Source organism: Nelumbo lutea, chromosome 2, assembly GCF_056320005.1.
Source record: "Nelumbo lutea isolate HS-2025 chromosome 2, American lotus-T2T, whole genome shotgun sequence".
Classification (NCBI taxonomy): domain Eukaryota; kingdom Viridiplantae; phylum Streptophyta; class Magnoliopsida; order Proteales; family Nelumbonaceae; genus Nelumbo; species Nelumbo lutea.
In genome coordinates, this window is record NC_142685.1 from 18,672,049 (window position 1) to 18,690,905 (window position 18,857).

At 38.8% G+C, this 18,857-nt stretch overlaps 1 protein-coding gene and 1 pseudogene across 1 annotated transcript; both read left to right on the forward strand.

The window, feature by feature from the left end:
- The first annotated feature begins 6,293 nt into the window (after window positions 1-6,293).
- On the forward strand, window positions 6,294-10,119 carry LOC148868960 (high mobility group B protein 3-like). Its single transcript, XM_088967643.1, has 8 exons — window positions 6,294-6,440; window positions 7,492-7,579; window positions 7,803-7,931; window positions 8,028-8,085; window positions 8,287-8,331; window positions 8,856-8,936; window positions 9,033-9,116; window positions 9,869-10,119. The coding sequence occupies exons 2-8, from the start codon at window positions 7,509-7,511 to the stop codon at window positions 9,899-9,901; spliced, it is 501 nt and encodes a 166-aa protein (XP_088823769.1). The 5' UTR covers window positions 6,294-6,440; window positions 7,492-7,508; the 3' UTR covers window positions 9,902-10,119.
- A 3,707-nt stretch (window positions 10,120-13,826) lies between these two features.
- LOC148868961 (U-box domain-containing protein 8 pseudogene) lies at window positions 13,827-15,003 on the forward strand (annotated as a pseudogene).
- The last annotated feature ends 3,854 nt before the right edge of the window (window positions 15,004-18,857 follow it).

The window sequence follows — 18,857 nt, forward strand, 5'->3', positions numbered from 1 at the left end:
ACTCAGAGGCCGAAGTGGAGAATTTTGCTGGGTGAGGACCTAGAGGCCGAGCTAACTAGAGTGACGAGCTGCCTATTAGGTGTCGAGCTGACAAGAGGGCCGAGCTGCATATTAGGTGACAAGTTGACCAGCGGGCCGATCTGCCTATTAGGTGTCAAGCTGACCAGAGGGTCGAGCTAGGCAAGTTAGTTACCGAATTGACTGGGCCGAGCTGGGCAGGTTAGGTGCCGAACTAACTGGGCCAAACTAGATTGATTGTTGAGCTTCATAGTTCTTTAGAGGCCTGCAAGGAATCAATGTTAAGGACCCGGGGTGGCTAATCCGACGAGGTCACTCCGATGCTTAAGTCAATACTCTCATAGTAAACTGTGAGCTAAAAATCACAAAGTATGAGAGATAGAATATGCTTACTTGCCCCCCTATGCCATTGGGTTGGTGCCTTTATATAGGCATAGTTTGGCGTGGGCTTCACGCACCGCATTCAAGATTTCCGAGAAGTCATCTAAGTGGTCCGAGATTCCCTAAGCCAACCATCATGCATGATGATCACCCATTGGATCGTTCGGTACGTGGGCCAACTTCCAAGGATTGTGGGAGTGTTGGGATATGCATGTCGAATTTGTCGGTGAGCACGTCTCATAGGTCACCAGGTTGGTGCCTGTGCCAGGCCGCCAGTTGGGACACCATCATCTTGGCTAAGGCAAGTTGTTGCCTAAGTGGTTCCGGGTGTTAGATAGTTGTTCCAAGATGCCATGTGCCACAATGTCATTGGAGGGCCAAATTTGCCCTCATCATTTGCCCCCCTCCCCCACTCCCGAGCTGAAAGTAACTCGACGAAGGGAGTAGATTGCTCCTTTTGGCCTGGAATGACTAATTCGATGAGTTTGTAAGCATCGATCCAATTTGCTTCTCAGGTCGGAAAAGTCCAAGTGTTTGCAGCCTTGTGCAGGACCTCGCCATCTTTATTTTCAAGGCACGAGAGCGAATTCACCTGCTCGAGGAGAGGTGGAGCAGGTACCTCGAGGACATCTACCTTATTAGGGACGTGACCATCGAGAGGTTTTGCAATCAGGCTAAGTACCTCAAGAGTGAAGCTCATCATGCCGTCCTTAAGAGGGGGTTATGTGTGACTGCTTTATCAGGTCACTCCACCTAGGTAGACTTCAACGCAACGTTCTTCAAGCTGGCCCTAGCCAGTGAGTTTGATGCGGAGCCTGCAACCGAGGGTGGAGGTCGGATGTGAAGAAATCAAGTTTGCATCCATCATGGTGCTGAGAGCGAAATAGTCTTTCCTTTGTTTTCCTATGCTGCATACGAACTGCTTTAGCCCTTAGGCTCTAGGAGCGACTCACAGTCTACTCTCCTTACCCTTGATTTTGCCCATGCCGAAGAGGCGACTAGGTCTTATGTGGTGCCGATGTCTTTTTTCAGTTCGGCACTTTAGCCCTTAGGCTCTAGGAGCGACTTGTAGTCCACTCTCCTTGATTTTGCCCATGCCGAAGAGGCGACTGGGTCTTATATGGTGCCGAAGTCTTTTATCAGTTCAACACTTTAGAGCTACGACTGCATTGCATCAGCCTCGTTAATGACGCCAGTCACCCACTCCTACAAGAAGCTACTGGGAGCTCGACCTACGAGGGCAGTACTACTAACTTTAGGTGACTAGCTCGCATGGGACCCTTGGAAGGCTCGACCGACAGGGGCATCTGTGCAGTCTGTTGGCCGCCAACTCCCGTAGAAGCCACAAAGTCATCTTGTAGAGGGTACCTCGCGAAGAGGACTGATGAGACTTTATCCGAGTTGAAATAAAGTCGGCAGAGCTGCTTAGTCTGTTGGCCATCAACTTCCTACATAGTATTTGAGTTCATAAAAAATGGAAACTAGAAAGTGAGAGATTTAATTTCTAAAAGGTGAGAACTTAGCTTTCTGGAAGAAGAGGACTTAGCCTAAGATGAGAAATTAGCTTTTTTTAGCGTATTCCATAGACAGTGCCAATTGATGAATCAAATTTTGGTGAAGTATCAATTTTTTGTGCTAAGTATCTCATCATTTGGTTTGCTTCCAAGTGGCCGATGGCTCAAAGGCTGAAGTGGAGAATTTTGCTGGGTGAGGACCTGGAGGCCGAGCTGACCAGAGTGTCGAGCTGCCTATTAGGTGTCGAGCTGACCAGAGGGCCGAGTTGCATATTAGGTGACGAGCTGACCAGAGGGCTGAGCTGCATATTAGGTGTCGAGTTGACTAGAGTGCTGAGCTAACCAGAGGGTTGAGCTGCATATTAGGTGATGAGCTGACCAGTGGGTCGAGCTGGGTAGGTTAGGTGCCGAACTGACTCGGCCAAGCTGGATTGATTGTTGAGCTTCATAGTTCTTTAGAGACCTGTAAGGAATCAATGTCAGAGGACCCGGGGTGGCTAACCTGGCGAGGTCGCTCCGATGCTTAAGTCAATACTCTCATAGTAGACTGCGAGCTAAAAATCACAAAGTATGAGAGCTAGAATATGTTTGCTTGCCCCCTATGCCATTGGGTTGGTGCCTTTATATAGGCATAGTTTGGCATGGGCACGCACCGCATCCGAGATTTCTGAGAATTCGTCTAAGTGGTCCGAGATTCTCTGCAGCAACCGCCATGCATGTTGACCACCCTCTGGATCGTTCGATACTTGGGCCAACTTCCAAGGATAGTGGGAGTGTTGGGATATGCATGCTGAATTTGTCAGAGAGCACGTCATGCAGGTTGCCAGGTCGGCACTTGTGCTAGGCCGCCAGTTCGGCGCTTGTGCCAAGTCACCAGGTCGGTGCCCATGCCAAGTCGCCAGTTCGACGCCTGTGTCAGGTCGCCAGTTCGGCGCCTGTGCCAGGCCGCCAGCTGGGATACCATCATCTTGGCTAAGGCAAGTTGTTGCCTAAGTGGTTCTGGGTGTCACCTAGTTGTTCCGAGATGCCATGTGTCACAATGTCATTGGAGGGCCAAATCCGCCCTCATCAGAATTCACATAGGAGAGAAAGTTTAGGTAGAAGAAGAGAGATCATTGCATATTATTCATTGTTCTAGATAAAGCATATATACCAGTCCCTAAAAGGATAATATGGTAGGATAGATATCATTTTAAGGAACCAACTGATGGGTGGCTCAGTTATAGCTGGCTCTCATTCCAGCAAAGACTTGGACTTATTCTCGCTGCCACTAGTAGAGGTGTTAATTGGACTGGATTTGGTCCAATCCAGTCCAGTCCAAATGTGAGTCAATTACAAATGGACTTGGTCCAATCCAGTACAATAAATATTTTGGACCATTTTGGACTGATCCAGAGACTGTCTAATCTATTCAAATTCCTGTTAATTTAGATCGTTTTCAACTCAAATCTGGTTCATTGACACCTATGTTCTTATCTTCTATCAATGGACCCAATATTGGCTCAATCCAATATAATTTCATTATGGACGGACTAGGTCCAATCCAATATGTAATATTGGTCCATCCGGTCCATCCAAATTTGATATGCCTTATTGATCCATCTAATCCATCCAAATGGGTTTTGATTTGGACGAAATCCAACCCAAAACCGATCCATTGACACCCCTAACCACTAGGGTTGGGGCCTGGGGGGCTAAGGGTTTGGGGATTAGGGATGTACCCCCTGTTTTATAGCCCAATGAATAGAAAAAATGCCTCACTTTAAGTATATGTAGGTGGAAGAGAGGTTTTAGTTAGGTTGTGTTTGGTTTGAAAGAAAAGATAGGGAAACCTGTACAAATCATGAGAGAGTGGGAAAATTGTCTCCCATAAAATTGGAGGTGGATGGGCAAAACAAAAGGTGCATTAAAAGCTTTTTTTTTTTTTAGATATTACATACTACACATTATAGGGGGATTGGGGTAGGGTAGCAGGAAAAAACTTTAGCTATTGGGAGTCAACAACCTATGTTGTTGAGAGAATTTATGGGAATGCCACATTACCATGAGAATGGGTAAATTAGTAATTACATATTAATTTATTTTGACTAAAAACCAAAGCATGGACATGAATAGGTGAACTGCCCAGAAACTATCTCAACAGCCTATACTGTTGGGCCCTAACAGCGAAAGTTAACCCATGCACCAGGGGTGCATGTAAAGCCTATTGGCCATGCGAAAATGAAATTTTGGAGGGGTGCCAAGTGAGCATCTCGACTACTCGGTCATCGACAATGAATATCGCTCATGTGATGGGAGAATGTTGTTCAAACGGAACGGAAATTTTATAACACAGTTTTAAAATCATCAATTTTGTAGAGAAAAAAAGTACAAATATATTGAAATGGATAAATAAAACAACCAAAAAGAATAGAATGAGAAATGAACATGTTCTTAGGAACCTAGAAATGGCCCCGAGAGATAATAACAGGAGAAAAGACGAACTAAGACAACTAATAAGATGATTTAGTCACATGCAAGCTGAAAGGTCCATGAATAAATGGACAAGGCAAAAAATATATAAGATAATGAGAAATAATATAAGGGCCCATCATAACAATATATATATATATATATATATATATAGAAGAGAATTCATATAACCGAATCCATATAGTTATTACAGTGGTTTTTGAAAATTCAAGAACAATTAATTTAAGTTGAAATTTGGTTTTTAGTATTAAACATTTTAAGTCATGGGATTAGAAATCATACCAAACTGTAAGAATGATGTAGAGGTACTATGTCCCAACAGCTTAATTTGGAAAGAATACAAATGCAAATACTGAAATACATACAAAATAATATAAAATGCAAGTTTTTGTACTTTACAAATTTATATTTATACTCTTTCTAAACTGAGCCAATGGGTAAAATAGCAAAACTCAAACCCAACTCAAATGTAAGGATCAAAATCCTAACCTAACACTATACCCAAAAAACCTAACCCGGTCGTATAGGGTTTGATTAAGTTGATTTACCGTTTAACCTGATCCATAAAAGCTAAAAAGCATAAAGCCAGGATGGAGTCCGTGATGCAAGTGTGAAATTTATGGGGTACTTTGAGTTAAATGAGTAGGAAAGGAATCGGGATTTGCTCCTCATAGGCAGCACCTCACAACCCCATCATACCATGTATTGAGTTTGGATCTGTTCCTCACATCGGTCTCAGTATGTATGTAGGAGTTGCACATTGGGAACATTTTCTCTATTTATATGTTATTATTTATGAGATGTTCTCAGGTAGGTCGGTATGAGAAGCCAACAACGACAAATAGATCTCAATTCTCATGTATTGTGAATACCGCCCATGAATAATAATAGGGATAATAGTATATAAGGGCAACTTTTGGGGTTTAATATCAATAAAAGTAATATTTTTTAAAAAATTTAAAAAATATGTTAACTTTTTTAAAATAATATCAATAAAGGGCAAAACACTATTTATCATATTCTTCTTACCATTTGTTCACCGGCCATCACCGTTGCCTCCACTTCTGGCAACATGGTCGGAAGTGGCGGCGGTGCTGGTGGTCATTCCTCTACCCAGCGCTGCCGCCGCCACCTCTATCTCCACTCACCTCTGGCAACGCTGTCGGAGGTGGCGGCGGCACTAGTGGTCATTTCTCTACCCAACGCCGCCACCTCCGCTTTTGCCTCCGGCAATGTTATTGGAGGTGGGTGGAGATAGAGGTGGTGGCAGTGGCACTAGGCAGAGGAATGACCACCAGTGCCACCAGTGCCACCTCTGCCTCCGGCCACCTCCGGCAATGTTGCTGGAGGCGGAGACAACAGCAGGTGGCAGCGAATGGCAATGGCGGGCAATAGTGTTGGTGAACAAATGGCAAGAAGAAGATGATGAACAATATTTTTACCCTTTATTGATATTATTTTTAAAAAGTTAATCTATTTTTAGTTTTTTTTTAAACCAAAAGTTGCCCTTATATGCTATTACTCCAAAATAATACAAATGTGGAAGATGTTCATGATGCACGGCCGAGACACGTTGAGATTGGTGTGAGGAGCGCTGTCTAAGGAGCGAACACAGACTCATAGTAAAGCCAGAGGAACGACCTCGTCAACGTCACATGGTTCAAGACACTGCCACGTGTTTACTGAGCTGACCTCTCACAAATATCTTCTTGTCATCGCCTTATTTGATGCCTTTTCAAGGGCGAAGTGTCCACTGCTCGTGGTGGTGAGAGCGACTGAACCAACGAAACAGGTAATTACCGGTTACAACGTTATCGATAACTGAGCTGTGCGGCAGCCGATACCCGAGGCTTACCGGTTGGGTCGGTATCCGTATAAATTCCCATTCTGAGTCGGTCGTACCTAAATTCGCGCTGTCTCGGCCTCTCTGTCTCTCTCCTACTTTCTGTGCGTCTGTCTGTTTTTCTTGCTTTATTTCTTATCGCTTGCTTTACTCGCCCTCTCCTTCTGCTTTCTTTAGACCTGGGAATTGCCCTTCCCTTTCCTTCATCGAAGGTATGTTTCTTTCCCTCCTTTGTTCGCTTCTTCTTTTTCCTGAATTATTGTTTCTCTTTAGATCCTGATTTTGGTTTTCCTCGGAGTTCATTTGTTTTGATCACTACTTTCAAATTTCTTGGAAGAGCTTTTGATCGTGAAACTGCGGAAACTTCTTCTTCTTCTTCTGCTTCTTCTTCTGCTTCTGCTTCTGCTTTTCCGTTTTCTTTCGATTTCTTTTTTCTGCGAATTCTCTGCTTCTTGTGGTGGGCTTGAATTCTTTTTGTTTTTGTTAATTTTGTTATATCATGCGGGAAATAGTTCGGTACTTCTTTGTGAAATTTATCGTTTTCTTGGTATAATTTTATTGTATTTTGGTTATTCTGTACTTCTAGCTAATCATAATCTCATGCTGTACTTCAATTGTTAAGTTGTTTTTCTCGTTTTTCTTTTCCTTTATGCTATGTTTGTTTATCGTAATATGGATTGAAGCCTTTCAGACCGACATATTTCAGTTATTATTTCCACCTCTTTTAACTTAAAAAAGCTTGCTTTCGACCCCTCTTAATTTGTTTTGATTTTGATGTAAATAACAAGGAAAGCAAAGTTTTCCTCACAAAGTTGTGACAGTAGAACTAAAATATTTCAGAAAATTTTATCTTAATAAGGAAACGAAAAGTTTAGCGAGTGCTTCGATCATTTCCATTTGTCATCGTTGTCTGTGACATTTTCGGAGTTACCCTTTTTTTTTTCATTGTTCACTTTCTTCGTTGCTAGCTACTACATAACTTCTGGACAAAATCGTTACTTTGTTATTTACTTGTAGAATGTATTACTGTTTTTTTTATCAACATAGAATGTATTATGGGTTTTTGTCGGTCTGAACAGGTTTATTATTGAATACTAGCATCTTCTGAGCTTGTCAACTTTTTACTTTAGTTCATCACTTATTAACTTTATCACGATTTTGTGATCTGATAAAATATGGATATTTGGGTTTTAGGTCAAAAAAGGTTGAGTTTGATTTTTGTCTTGACTACTTTAGTTTTTATTGTGCTTCGTATAATTTCAGGGATAGTTCTACTAACAATGAAGGCTGCCAAAGGAAAAGGGGCAGTGAAGAAAGACGCGAAGGAGTCACTGAAGCTTGTTGACGACAGGTGGATAGGTTTATGCCTACTGTAACAGATTGTCAAATGATTTTGGCCATCTTTTTTCCCCTTTTTTAAAGATTAGGATGCTTCATCAGAAAAAAATAGAGCTTAGGATAGCTAGTTACTGCTATTTGAATTTCAGGATTTTGGTTTATATATTATTGTTCCATTTGGCATTGACATCATTTAAACAGTTTAGTGATGCCTTTCTCTTGTTTACACTTCACAGAAAGATTGGGAAGCGAAAGGCTGCTGTTAGGCCAGATAGGGGTAGCAAAAGAAAGGCCAAGAAGGAAAAATTGGCCAAGAAAGATCCTAACAAGCCAAAGAGGCCTCCGAGTGCCTTTTTTGTCTTCCTGTAAGCATTTAATTCCGTTAGTTGCCTATTTCAGCCTTTTATTTTTGATGTTGCGTTCCATTTAATGTCTAACTTGATTCTTGTCATATTAAACAGAGAGGAATTCCGGAAGACTTACAAGCAAGACCATCCTAATGTGAAGGCTGTCTCAGCTGTAAGCAATTAATGCACTTAGTTTTTCTGATATTTTCAATATTTTTGCTGATACAAAATATTTTGGCTCAATTTTGTCTTACTATTATATTATATACATGAAGTCTCGTTGATCTGTTGTTGACATTTTGACTCAATTTCATAATTTCTTGCTCTTTATGAAGTAACTAATTAATTTATTTACTTTATGCTGTGACGAAAGGTTGGAAAAGCTGGAGGCGAGAAATGGAAATCCTTGTCTGTGGCTGTAAGTATCCAAATCTTCTCAGATACTACCTAGAATTGATTGGAACACTAAAGCTAATGAAAGGTCACAAGCCTTAAAAATTAGCAACTGTTGACTCGAGAAATTCAATGAATTCTCTTTGTAAAGGTGCTGCAAATTTTACTGATGTGGACTTCAACTTGATTTTGGCTTTGCACCATACGAGTCTGTTCGAGCGCTTGTTCTGCATTTTCGGATCTCTTAGAAAGTTTGGTGAAGCCAATGCTGTCCTGGTGTAGTCTCCTGAGGCAACTGGATAAGTATTGCTTTGTAGGGGGCTGAGGCTCAAAACTGATCGGCTGGAGTTAGTCATAGACGTAAACCTTTTAAAAGATGCTGCATATTGGGAACTATGCAGTTGGTATAGCCAAGATAACCAATCAGGCTCAAAACTGATTGGCTGAGCTCTCAGTGTCTGAGTTCCATATTTCCATCTGTAGTTTGATCAATTGTGTTCCATTATGATGTTTCATTAACCTGAGCACTCTGTTGGCTGTATTTGGCAGGAGAAAGCTCCATATGAAGCAAAAGCTGCAAAAAAGAAGTCAGAGTATGAAAAGCTCATGAATGCCTACAACAAGAAACAGGTGAATACATATAGTGGTCTTCACTCCATTCAGTTTAATTCTTCCTGGCTCCTCTTGTCACTCTCTTAACTTACTGCTTCAATTAATCAATTTCAGGAAAGTGGGGCTGATGATGGTGATGAGGAGTCTGACAGGTCAAGATCTGAAATCAATGATGAAGATGAGGAAAGTGGTGCAGAGGTAGGTCTCATAAGCTGTCACATGTATTTATAGCATGTGTTGGGGAGGAGAAAAGATTGTTTCAGAAGCCCAAGTGCATGTTGCATTAGAGGAATTGCTACTTCAATTTTTTACCCTTTTCAAAAAAAAAAAAGTTATAAAAAGCACGAGCTTAACTTTATTTTCTAGAATTAGTATTACCGTCTCTACCTACTTGATTACCTTATATGTCACCCATTTTTACGGATGGGAAAAATGCATCTGGTCTTTGTTCTGTTTTTCTTTCACTTAATCGTTTCCTTGATATTTACATTAGGAAAATTTAGGGTGCAGTTACTTTCCTTACCAATTGCTTGCCTTTCTTGGGAAATCAAATCTCAGCAATGATGTTCCTTACCAATTTTCATGTGAATAATTCATGTTCTAGAAATTATTGTTGGTGTGTGTGATTATAATCCATTCTGACAAATCTCGATCTCACTGATGCTGTTGTCAGACTATAGCCGAGACATGTGGCATGGTATCAGTAGAGTATGTTGACTTCTAACGTTAGGGCAGCATTTGTTGTTCCCAAACTTAAGATTTTCATGTTGCATTTGTGTTTATGAAAATTGAGTAGAAACTAGTTGATTCTAATGTTTTACCAAAATCCTGGCATCTCCATCAGGTTTATGGGTGCATTGTCAATATGCCATTGTATTTCTTTTTCCCAGCTGCATTCCATCTCTATGTTTAATGGCTATTGGTAATTTATTGCTTCGGTTTTTGTGCAGGAGGAAGAGGAGGAGGAGGATGACGAGGACTGAGAATTTGTTGTGCTTTTCTGACTTTTTATTTTGGTTGACCCAGGTCTTCATGTCTGGATTGTGTATGATCATACCCGTAGGTTATATGTAATGATTTTTGGTATGGAAAAAGATGCAGTTTTTTGCTGTAGCTGTGTTCCATTTGGGAATGCTTGTTGTATTTACTAAGTGTGTCTACTTTCTTCTTCAGTTGAATATATGTAGCATGTTTGTATCAAGCAACCTATTCCTGAGAGCATATTGATTTTCCTTTGTTGCATAGCTTGTAGCAACAAGCAACATTTATTGCTGTAGTCATGCAGGCCTTACTTGTTGATCAGGTACAGAAACAGTAACTGATTTGAATTTCATCAGTCTCTTCTCAGTATTAATCATGCAAGCAACTTCTTGTCCACTACCGTTGGACAACCCAGACCTAACAGATTGTTTTGCAGGACTTGTTCTTTTTGGTATATTGATTGATTTTCATTTTTCCTTTCTCCATGCTTGAGGAGGTTTATAAACAAAACAACAGCATTGGGCTACATAAACCTGCAGGAAGCCTGCCTTCAGTTCTTCTGCAGTAAGTATTGATCTTTGCCTGCTGTGGATGCCACAAATTTGGAGATGAATGGATATGGAGTATGGAATATAGACCACTTTATAAAAGAGTACGGATCTGCTCCTCACACCGACCTCACAGCATGTTTTGCCGCACATCCGGAACATTCCCGTACTTAATATTTAATATTCCCAATTCACACGGTGGGATGTGGCCGTGAGGTTGGTGTATGGAGCGCTCTGTGAGGAGCAGATCCCAATTCGATTGAAAGAGTCCTCGGTATGGACGCATATGACTCGATTAAAGCGCGTTCTGTTCGAGGTTTTTTGTTTATTTTGGTTTGTGGGATTGACAAATTCCAGCAGGCTGTTTTTTTTTCTATTTTTTTCAGTGATCTACTTTCTTAGGTATATATTGAGAATAGGATAAATACAAATATATATAATGCAAATTCTAATATAAGGTTTTTAAATACCCTATTTTTGCACTGAACATATCTGTATTTGCAATTTTTATCGCTTATTGAAAAAAGCCATTTTAAGATGCATATCTGGATATGTTTAGGAAATGTTTGGACATGGCGACATGTTTAGAATATGCAAGTATATATTAGGGGAACACAAATTTTACAAATGCCAATGATAAAAGCTAAATTTATTTTTTAAATCATTACAAATAGGGTATTAAGGTTCAAAGTATTGACACAGGCCCGTATTTGTTAATATGTATTGTTCAGGGGGTGGAGGAGTCCTAAATTGATCCCATTGAATCGGTTTAAAAAAAATAAAAAATAAAAAAAAATTATCGATTTGCCCGATACACTCCTACCAGGGTATTGGACATTGATATTTTGAACCTTGGATATAATTATACACTTATGCTTTTATAATTAAATTCGGTTTGGAGCAGTAAAAAGGTATAATTTGAATAAAATGTGAACTGTCAATTCTTTCGGAATGCCTCTGTATATCGTTAACAATACTGCTCGGTAATACAATAAAAAAGATAACCCAAAATACTAATAAAACAAATTGGAATACCTAGAGCATACTAAGCTAATTTATGAGCTACTGAAATTTGAAGAAAACAAGACATGAGTTTGCAATCTTCAACCATATGTTTAATTCTTCATGAAGGGGGAGAATCAGAATTCAACAAACTCTTGATAACATGGTTTTTAAAATCGAATCGGTCAAGGGTCCGGTTATTGATTCGAATGATTCAACTGTTCAATTCAAACGGTTGGTCCATTTTAACAACAAAAATAAAATAATTGAAAAACCGTTAAAATCATTCGAATGATTAACTGGCCGATTCAGTGATTTGACTGCCTGACCAAGATCAACAATTTTGGAGGAAAAAATGGTTTTGGAGAAAAATGAAACCCGTCAGATGACCAATTTCCTGTCTTTCCAAGTCCGACTGATTTTGAAAACCATGCTTGATAACCAAAAGCGAATCACCCTCAACAATAAGAGCAGACACCCCACCTCCTTGTCCTTAGCTAAAGAGAACTGCAAGAGCCAATTGAATTTTGGGTCCTAAGACCCCCCTGTAGCAAGACTGTCAACAGGTTGGGTTTCGGTCAGTTTGTAAAACTAGTCCCAAACTGATAATCGGGACGAAAAAAATGGACCCAGAATCGTCCCGATTAATAGTCAGGTCCTATCATGTTCCACAGCCTGCTGAACAGCCATGGTGTTCAGCTAATCCAGATTTGCCGGGAATAAGAAGGTCCTGCAATTGGCGAGGGTAGCATTGACGCACCAAGGTGGTTCGGAAGACTTCACTAACAGAAGTGGATTGAATCCTTCTCGTCTTCTCCAAGAAAGATGTTTGTGTGTTTGTAACTGAAGTGCCAAGCAAAAGCAAACACCCCCTTAAAAGTTTGGAACTTGGAACCATCGTTCTCTAATCTCTATGTATGTGCATTATTGATCAGCTGTTAGCATGTCCATATTCACAATCATTTTTTAGACTCTGAGGCTGCATTTGGATGTAATGTAAATCGATGTAAAATTTATATTGATTCAGTTTTGTATGCATTTGGAAAGAGGGTGTAATTATTATTGACACAAAGCTATACTTCAGTTCAGTTTTACGTTCCTTTGGATGGAGCATAGTTTTACGTCAATAATCGACGTAAAACCTCATCAATTCTAAAGTTGTACATCAATAATCGATGTAAAAATTAAATTGATTTTATCAATGTATAACTTCACACTCTTCCACCCATCACTATTTTCATAAAAGCAATTATCACTTTCTGGTTCAATGTAAAACATCATCAGTAAACACTGATGACGTTTTACACTGATTCCAAACACAGCCTGAATGACTGAATTTAATACTAACACAGCTTCTAACATGATTGTCACTTCAAAAATACAACCCCATAAATATAAAACATGTTTGAAATGTGCAGTTAGATCATGTTGGAAGTTGTGTTGGTAGTGTCGTAGCAGATCTGTACTCCATTATTATTATAATCACATGGACAGTGTTGATCCTTGGGCTGCGTTTGGTTGCAATTCAAACACAAATATGTATTCTGCATAAATACTCTCTTTCCAGTTCAAGAATGTAAAGTGTAAATCGTGTTTTGTATTATTCTCATATGTTTGAAATCGATGCAAAACATGGGCCCCATTATTAAATGCTTCAAAATTTTGTTCAAACACACCAATTATCAGAAGAGTACAAGTTTATATCCACAAAAGATTTACAATAATGTGCTCTTTTCACAATATAAGGATGTCAGGAAAAAAAAAACATTTTTAACATCTTAATCTGTTAATCACTACTTTTTTGTATGGCAATCAAGGCTCACAAATACAAACCGGGGTACATAAATACCCGGGTTCAGAGTTTGTATCACAAACAAACACAGCCTTGGTTACACTATTTCACTCGGGATCTCCTATCCACAAACAAACTGTAGTGTCCCATGGATATGGTTGTGGGAACAATATCTGATCTCACACTATTTATCCTAAGGTTTTGCCTTTCCATTTTTATCCCATTGCTTCCCTTGATACCATAGAAAACCACCATGATAAAGTACCCCAAGTTCTTTCTTTCAAGGACGAAGAATAAATCTAGGAGTTCCACTACGATATCGAAAAACTCAATTACCAATCAATCAGTCACAAAAGTGGTGACTAATCAGTGTTATTCATTAAAATTCCGGTTTTACAATATGATTTGCAATGGGTTAGGGATGGGAAACATTGTCCATTCCAGAAATGGCACAAAGTTGTAATAATTTGGATAGATTACAAAGACCACCCCCTTGTACTATAGATTTATGAGAAAGTCCCCTTTATACTTTAGTTTGCAACAAAGGCCCATTAATTTTTACATTGTGACAAATACCCCCTTGGCTGTTAACATTGATAATGAAAAGCGTTAAATTACCAAAGTACCTCTACCAAACTTTCTCTATTTTCTTTTTCTTGCCATTTCTCTTAAAACCTAACCAACTCAAAAATACTTCTCAGCAGAATGGAAATCAAACGCGGACACACCTTTAATCGGTATTCCATTCAACAGTGGTTTGGACACCAACAATCGGTCCTGCCTATCTCATCCCCAACTACGCTCTCAGAAGCCTCATTAGTCATTTCTAATTTCACCCTCTTTTCCCTTCCCAAAATACAATCTCAACCACAACGATAGACCCTAATCTCCATTCTCACCTCCCCATTCTCTTCTCGTAGACTCCAAGCTCAATTCGCTCAACCAACTCAGTAGTCTCTCTAAGCGGAACCCCGCCTTATGCCAAAAGTTAACAGAGTCCGTGTCATTTCTGCCGTTCTCAATTGCATTGGCTCTAAGGATTCCAGAATGTAAGAATCGGCGCTTTCACTTCTCTTGAACCTCAATTTGATGATGACAATAAGGTGGGTTTGGATGCTTGGGGACCGGGGAGCAATGAGCTGTGTCGGTTTTACTTTGTAATCTGGGACGCCCAACTGTAAGGCGCTTGCAGCAACGATGCTTGCAAGCCTAACCATCGTGGAAGTAAACAAGGAGACCATTGGTGCTTTCCCATTTACAATTGAGGTCTTGTCTCGCTCTTCGTAACGGCAACAGGAGGGAGAAGAAAAAATCAGAGACGACTCGTTTCGCCCTGAGCTGTTGAATGTGGGTTGGTGCTTATTTTGACCAAAATGGTCTGTTCTGTACTGTTGAGGTTCTAAGCTTATTGGCCAAGTGTAGAGAAGGGAGACAAGAAATTGTAAGGTTTAATGGTTATGTCCGGAATTTGGTTAGAGTGTTGCCGAATGGAAGTCCACAAGGTGTACAACACACGCTATCCACATTGAACTCACTCTTCTTGCAGCCATAGAATGTGTCGGGAGGACACGAGAGAAATTTGTTTTGGATTCCTGGAAGGTGAGAATAAGAAAATTAGAAGAAATGCTTTGAGTTTGGTTCAGACTCTACATAAGTGTTCATCAACGATTTGATTTGACTTGGGGTCTGTTTAATTACCAAAGTTTTTTTTTTTTTTTTTGTACCTTGTAAATTCTCAATAAACATATCAAGTTTCTGTTTTTATTGTTTTGAATTGCCAATTAAGGAAAGAAAAAAAATCTGTATTCCATTGAATTGTAACTTATCTTATTTCCTAAAGAAAACAAAAGAAAAGGAAGACAAATTAAAAGAGAAAAACTGAAGACAGAAACTGTTCTATAAGACTTCTGAATAGCCTGACTACCTGGACTAATGCACTTGTTTTTTATTTTCTTCACAGATCTAAATAGAAAATATGAGAAAAACAGAAAGTTGAGGGAAAATTCTTAACATATTTTGTGAAATTCCTTTTTAATTTTTTGTTTTTCTCATATTTTTTTGTCAAACCAAACACAACCTTAAGGGCTGTGTCATAACATCTGAAATTGCTGAAACGAACAACTTATTGCTTTATCTTCTACTTGATAAAATTGCCATATAATAAAAATATTCAAGGATGACCCGGAACCGGAACTATTCTAGCCACCAATTTCTGGGTTGATGGTTCAACCATCCAATTTGAATGAATGGCCCGTTATGTCAGAAAATTTTAAAAATAAAAAGAAAAAAAATCATTGAATGAGTCAACAATTTAACTGCTTAGGTCAATGGGTCATTGACCAAATCAACGGTTTTTGGCCAATAACCAAATTTAGGATAAAATGGAACTAGTTGCCTGAACGGTTCCCAGGCTAAATAGTCCAGGTCAACAGTGGTTAAAAAACATTGGCCTCAATCATTGAGAAACCCACAACCTCTTTAAAAATTTGTTCAATACGATAAACTTTTCAGTAAAACCACTTGAGCTTGTTATCAGATACAGCACCTAAGATTGTATTTATTCCTGCAAAAATTAATCCTAAAAATGTTTAAAGTAAAATGTTTCAGTTGTTATTTTCATTGGCTCAGTTTAAAAGGAATAAAAATATAAAAAATATACAGCACAAATACATATAAAATAATACAAAATATAAGGTTTTGCACTCTATGTATTTATATTTGTACACCCAAACTGACCCTTTTTATCAAGATCTTTGTTTTCTGTCAATTCTAAAGTGTCATTCCTTTTACATCCAAACATCAATACAATATAGTTGGCAACATACTTATGTGAACTGGGGAAATGCCATCAACATGGTCAATCCAGAAGCTTCTACATCTGATGGACGGTTTCCATCTTTCAACGGATTAGGGATTTCCTGTAAACAAAAACACTGCATATACTCTCTAAGCATAGGAATTCAGCCATACATTGAAAATGTCTCTCTATAAATTTAACGTATATGTACGGGAGATATTTTCAATATGCGACTGGAAGTCATGTGCACAGAGTTTTTGCTTGCAGCAAAACCAGGCTCCTTTCAACAGGGCAGAAATACATTAGTTCATGTAAATGAAAACCTAACTAAACTAACTCAACCCATTTTCACCTATATCCTACAGAAGGTTGTAAAAGGACAGGCACTGGCAGACTTCCTTGCAGATCACCCTATTCTAGCAAGTTGGGAACTCTCCGAAGACCTTCCTAATGAAGAAGTGTTCTACATAGAAAAAAAAAAAAAAACAGAAAAAGATTTAAATTGCAAACCGAGCTCGCATTTCCTACCCAAAAACTCATCCCACATCCCTACCCACAGGACACTACAGCGACACATGGAGAAATGCTCCCAATACATGGTGGTAGTGTCATGTGAGTTAGGATATGGGAAGAGTTTGTAGGTAGGAGATCCAGAGTGCTGAAAATCTGGTTTCTATGCCTTTTTTGACTTAAGGCTCAGTTTGGATGCAAATATGTAGAGCATAAAACCTTATCTTTTGTATGTATTTGCACTATATATATTTGCATTTGTACTCTTTCCAAACTGAGTCTAATGTATTTTGACTGGACTGGACTTAGATTAATTTCGGCCCAATCGAGAGTGGCACCAGATAGACAGCTACAGTTCTCTATAAGTTAATCGGCCTTCTGAAAATTGGAAGGAAACCAAGCTGGAAACTTATCTAGAAAAGGTAACACCATTAGCTGTTTTCATGATGGTAGTAGGAATAAAAGAACTTTATGGGCCTTTATGGGCTATGCCCAAGCTTGGGCCGGTCAAGGTAAAAAGTAAGCCCAGCTCAGGAACGAAGAAGAACAATACCGAACATGGACAGACACCATCATGGGCTAGAAAATATGGGCCTTTCTTAGTCAAATAATGTATAAGGACATAGTTTCAAGCCCATTTACCTTACTTTCTCAAGCTTGCATGAGTTATCCTAATAAGTGTATAATAATGCAATAAAGTTGGAAGAATTGTTCTTCTTAGAAAATCAAATATGCCACGTGTTTCACCAAAGATAGACACGTGTGAATGCCGAGACATGTCGGCAAAAGCAAGAAGCATTTGACACATGGTCGAGGGACACACTCAAGTGGATAGAAAACCTCGAAAGCAGAAAGAGGAAGAAAAGTAATTTAAGCAAACCCCAATCAATCCACTTTGATTTGATGAAGCATCTGCTTTTCTCTTTTTTTTTCTTTTCTTTTGATCAAACATTAGAATTCAATTATCATAATAACCTCCAAAATCATTATTCTGTCCATCTTCTCTGGGGTATTAATGACACTAAAGCTGCTCATATTCTTTGCCAATTCAAACTAATCAGAACTCTTTAAGCTCCAAATAAAGGGCCCAAAGTGCTTTTGGCGCATAATCATCATCAACATCTATATTACTAATAAAATAGACATTTTTATCCTTATTTAAGTAATATATAACAGACATAAAAAATGGTATATATGTCTTTTACTCTTACTCCAAAAACTATCCACTTATAACAGTTAAGAAACTGTCCACTTATAACTGTTCAAAAACTGTCTATGAATTACAAATAATTGTCTTGGAGATACTGTCATGTGTAAATGCACGTACATGTTACTGATCATAATAAAATGCTTGACATTTCTTACGTAAAAGAGACCCGACTCACCCTGATATCTTTCAAGTTTTATAAGCGGGTTGAGTCAATCAGGAATTCTTTCAAGTGAATCCAGTTGCTCATAAGGGTGTCAATGGACCGGCTTGTCCAGTCCAAAATCAATTTGGACAGATTGGATGGACCAAAAAGATATAGTGGATTAGACCAATCCGGTACAAAATATTTATTAAATTAGACTGGACTGGTCCGTCCATAATAAATTTATATTGAATTTGGTTGGATTAAGCCAATATCTGATCCATTGATATAAGATAAGAATATAGGTGTCAAAGGACTGGATTTGGATTAAAACCAATCTAAATTAAAATGAATTTAAATAAATTGGATGATCCAAATATTAAATTGGACCAATCTAAAATGGTTTAAATTATTCATTGAATTGGATTCAACCTGATCCATTTATAATGGATTCACATTGGAGTCGACACCTCTATTCGCTCAAGATTCATGTCTACCCACAAATTAAACATGTATTGACACCCCATAAAGAAATGAAAATATTCATTTATTCAATTCATAGTAAGTAAAAATTAAGTCGACCGACTCTATTATATCAAGTAAACAAATAAAAGAGAAAAACAACCCCCCCCCCCAATCAATCACTAGGTAAGATAAAGTAGAGCTTTTCCACATTCTCACAAGCGATGGAATACCAACTAAGAAGGATTACTTGTACCTAACCAACTTTATATAAATATAACTGGATGGTTAGCTTTGTGTTATTCCCTCATATCAAGTCGTAAACTACAAGGTTTTCTAAAATCAAAAGTAAAACAGTAATGAGAGGTATTATTGATTTGGATTTTGGGTTTATTAATACCCTTTCCTTCTCTCTTCAATGAATGAAAGATGACTTTAGAATAGATTATTATATTGTGGGTTTGGCTTATAAGATAACTCGGTCGATTAGGGAAT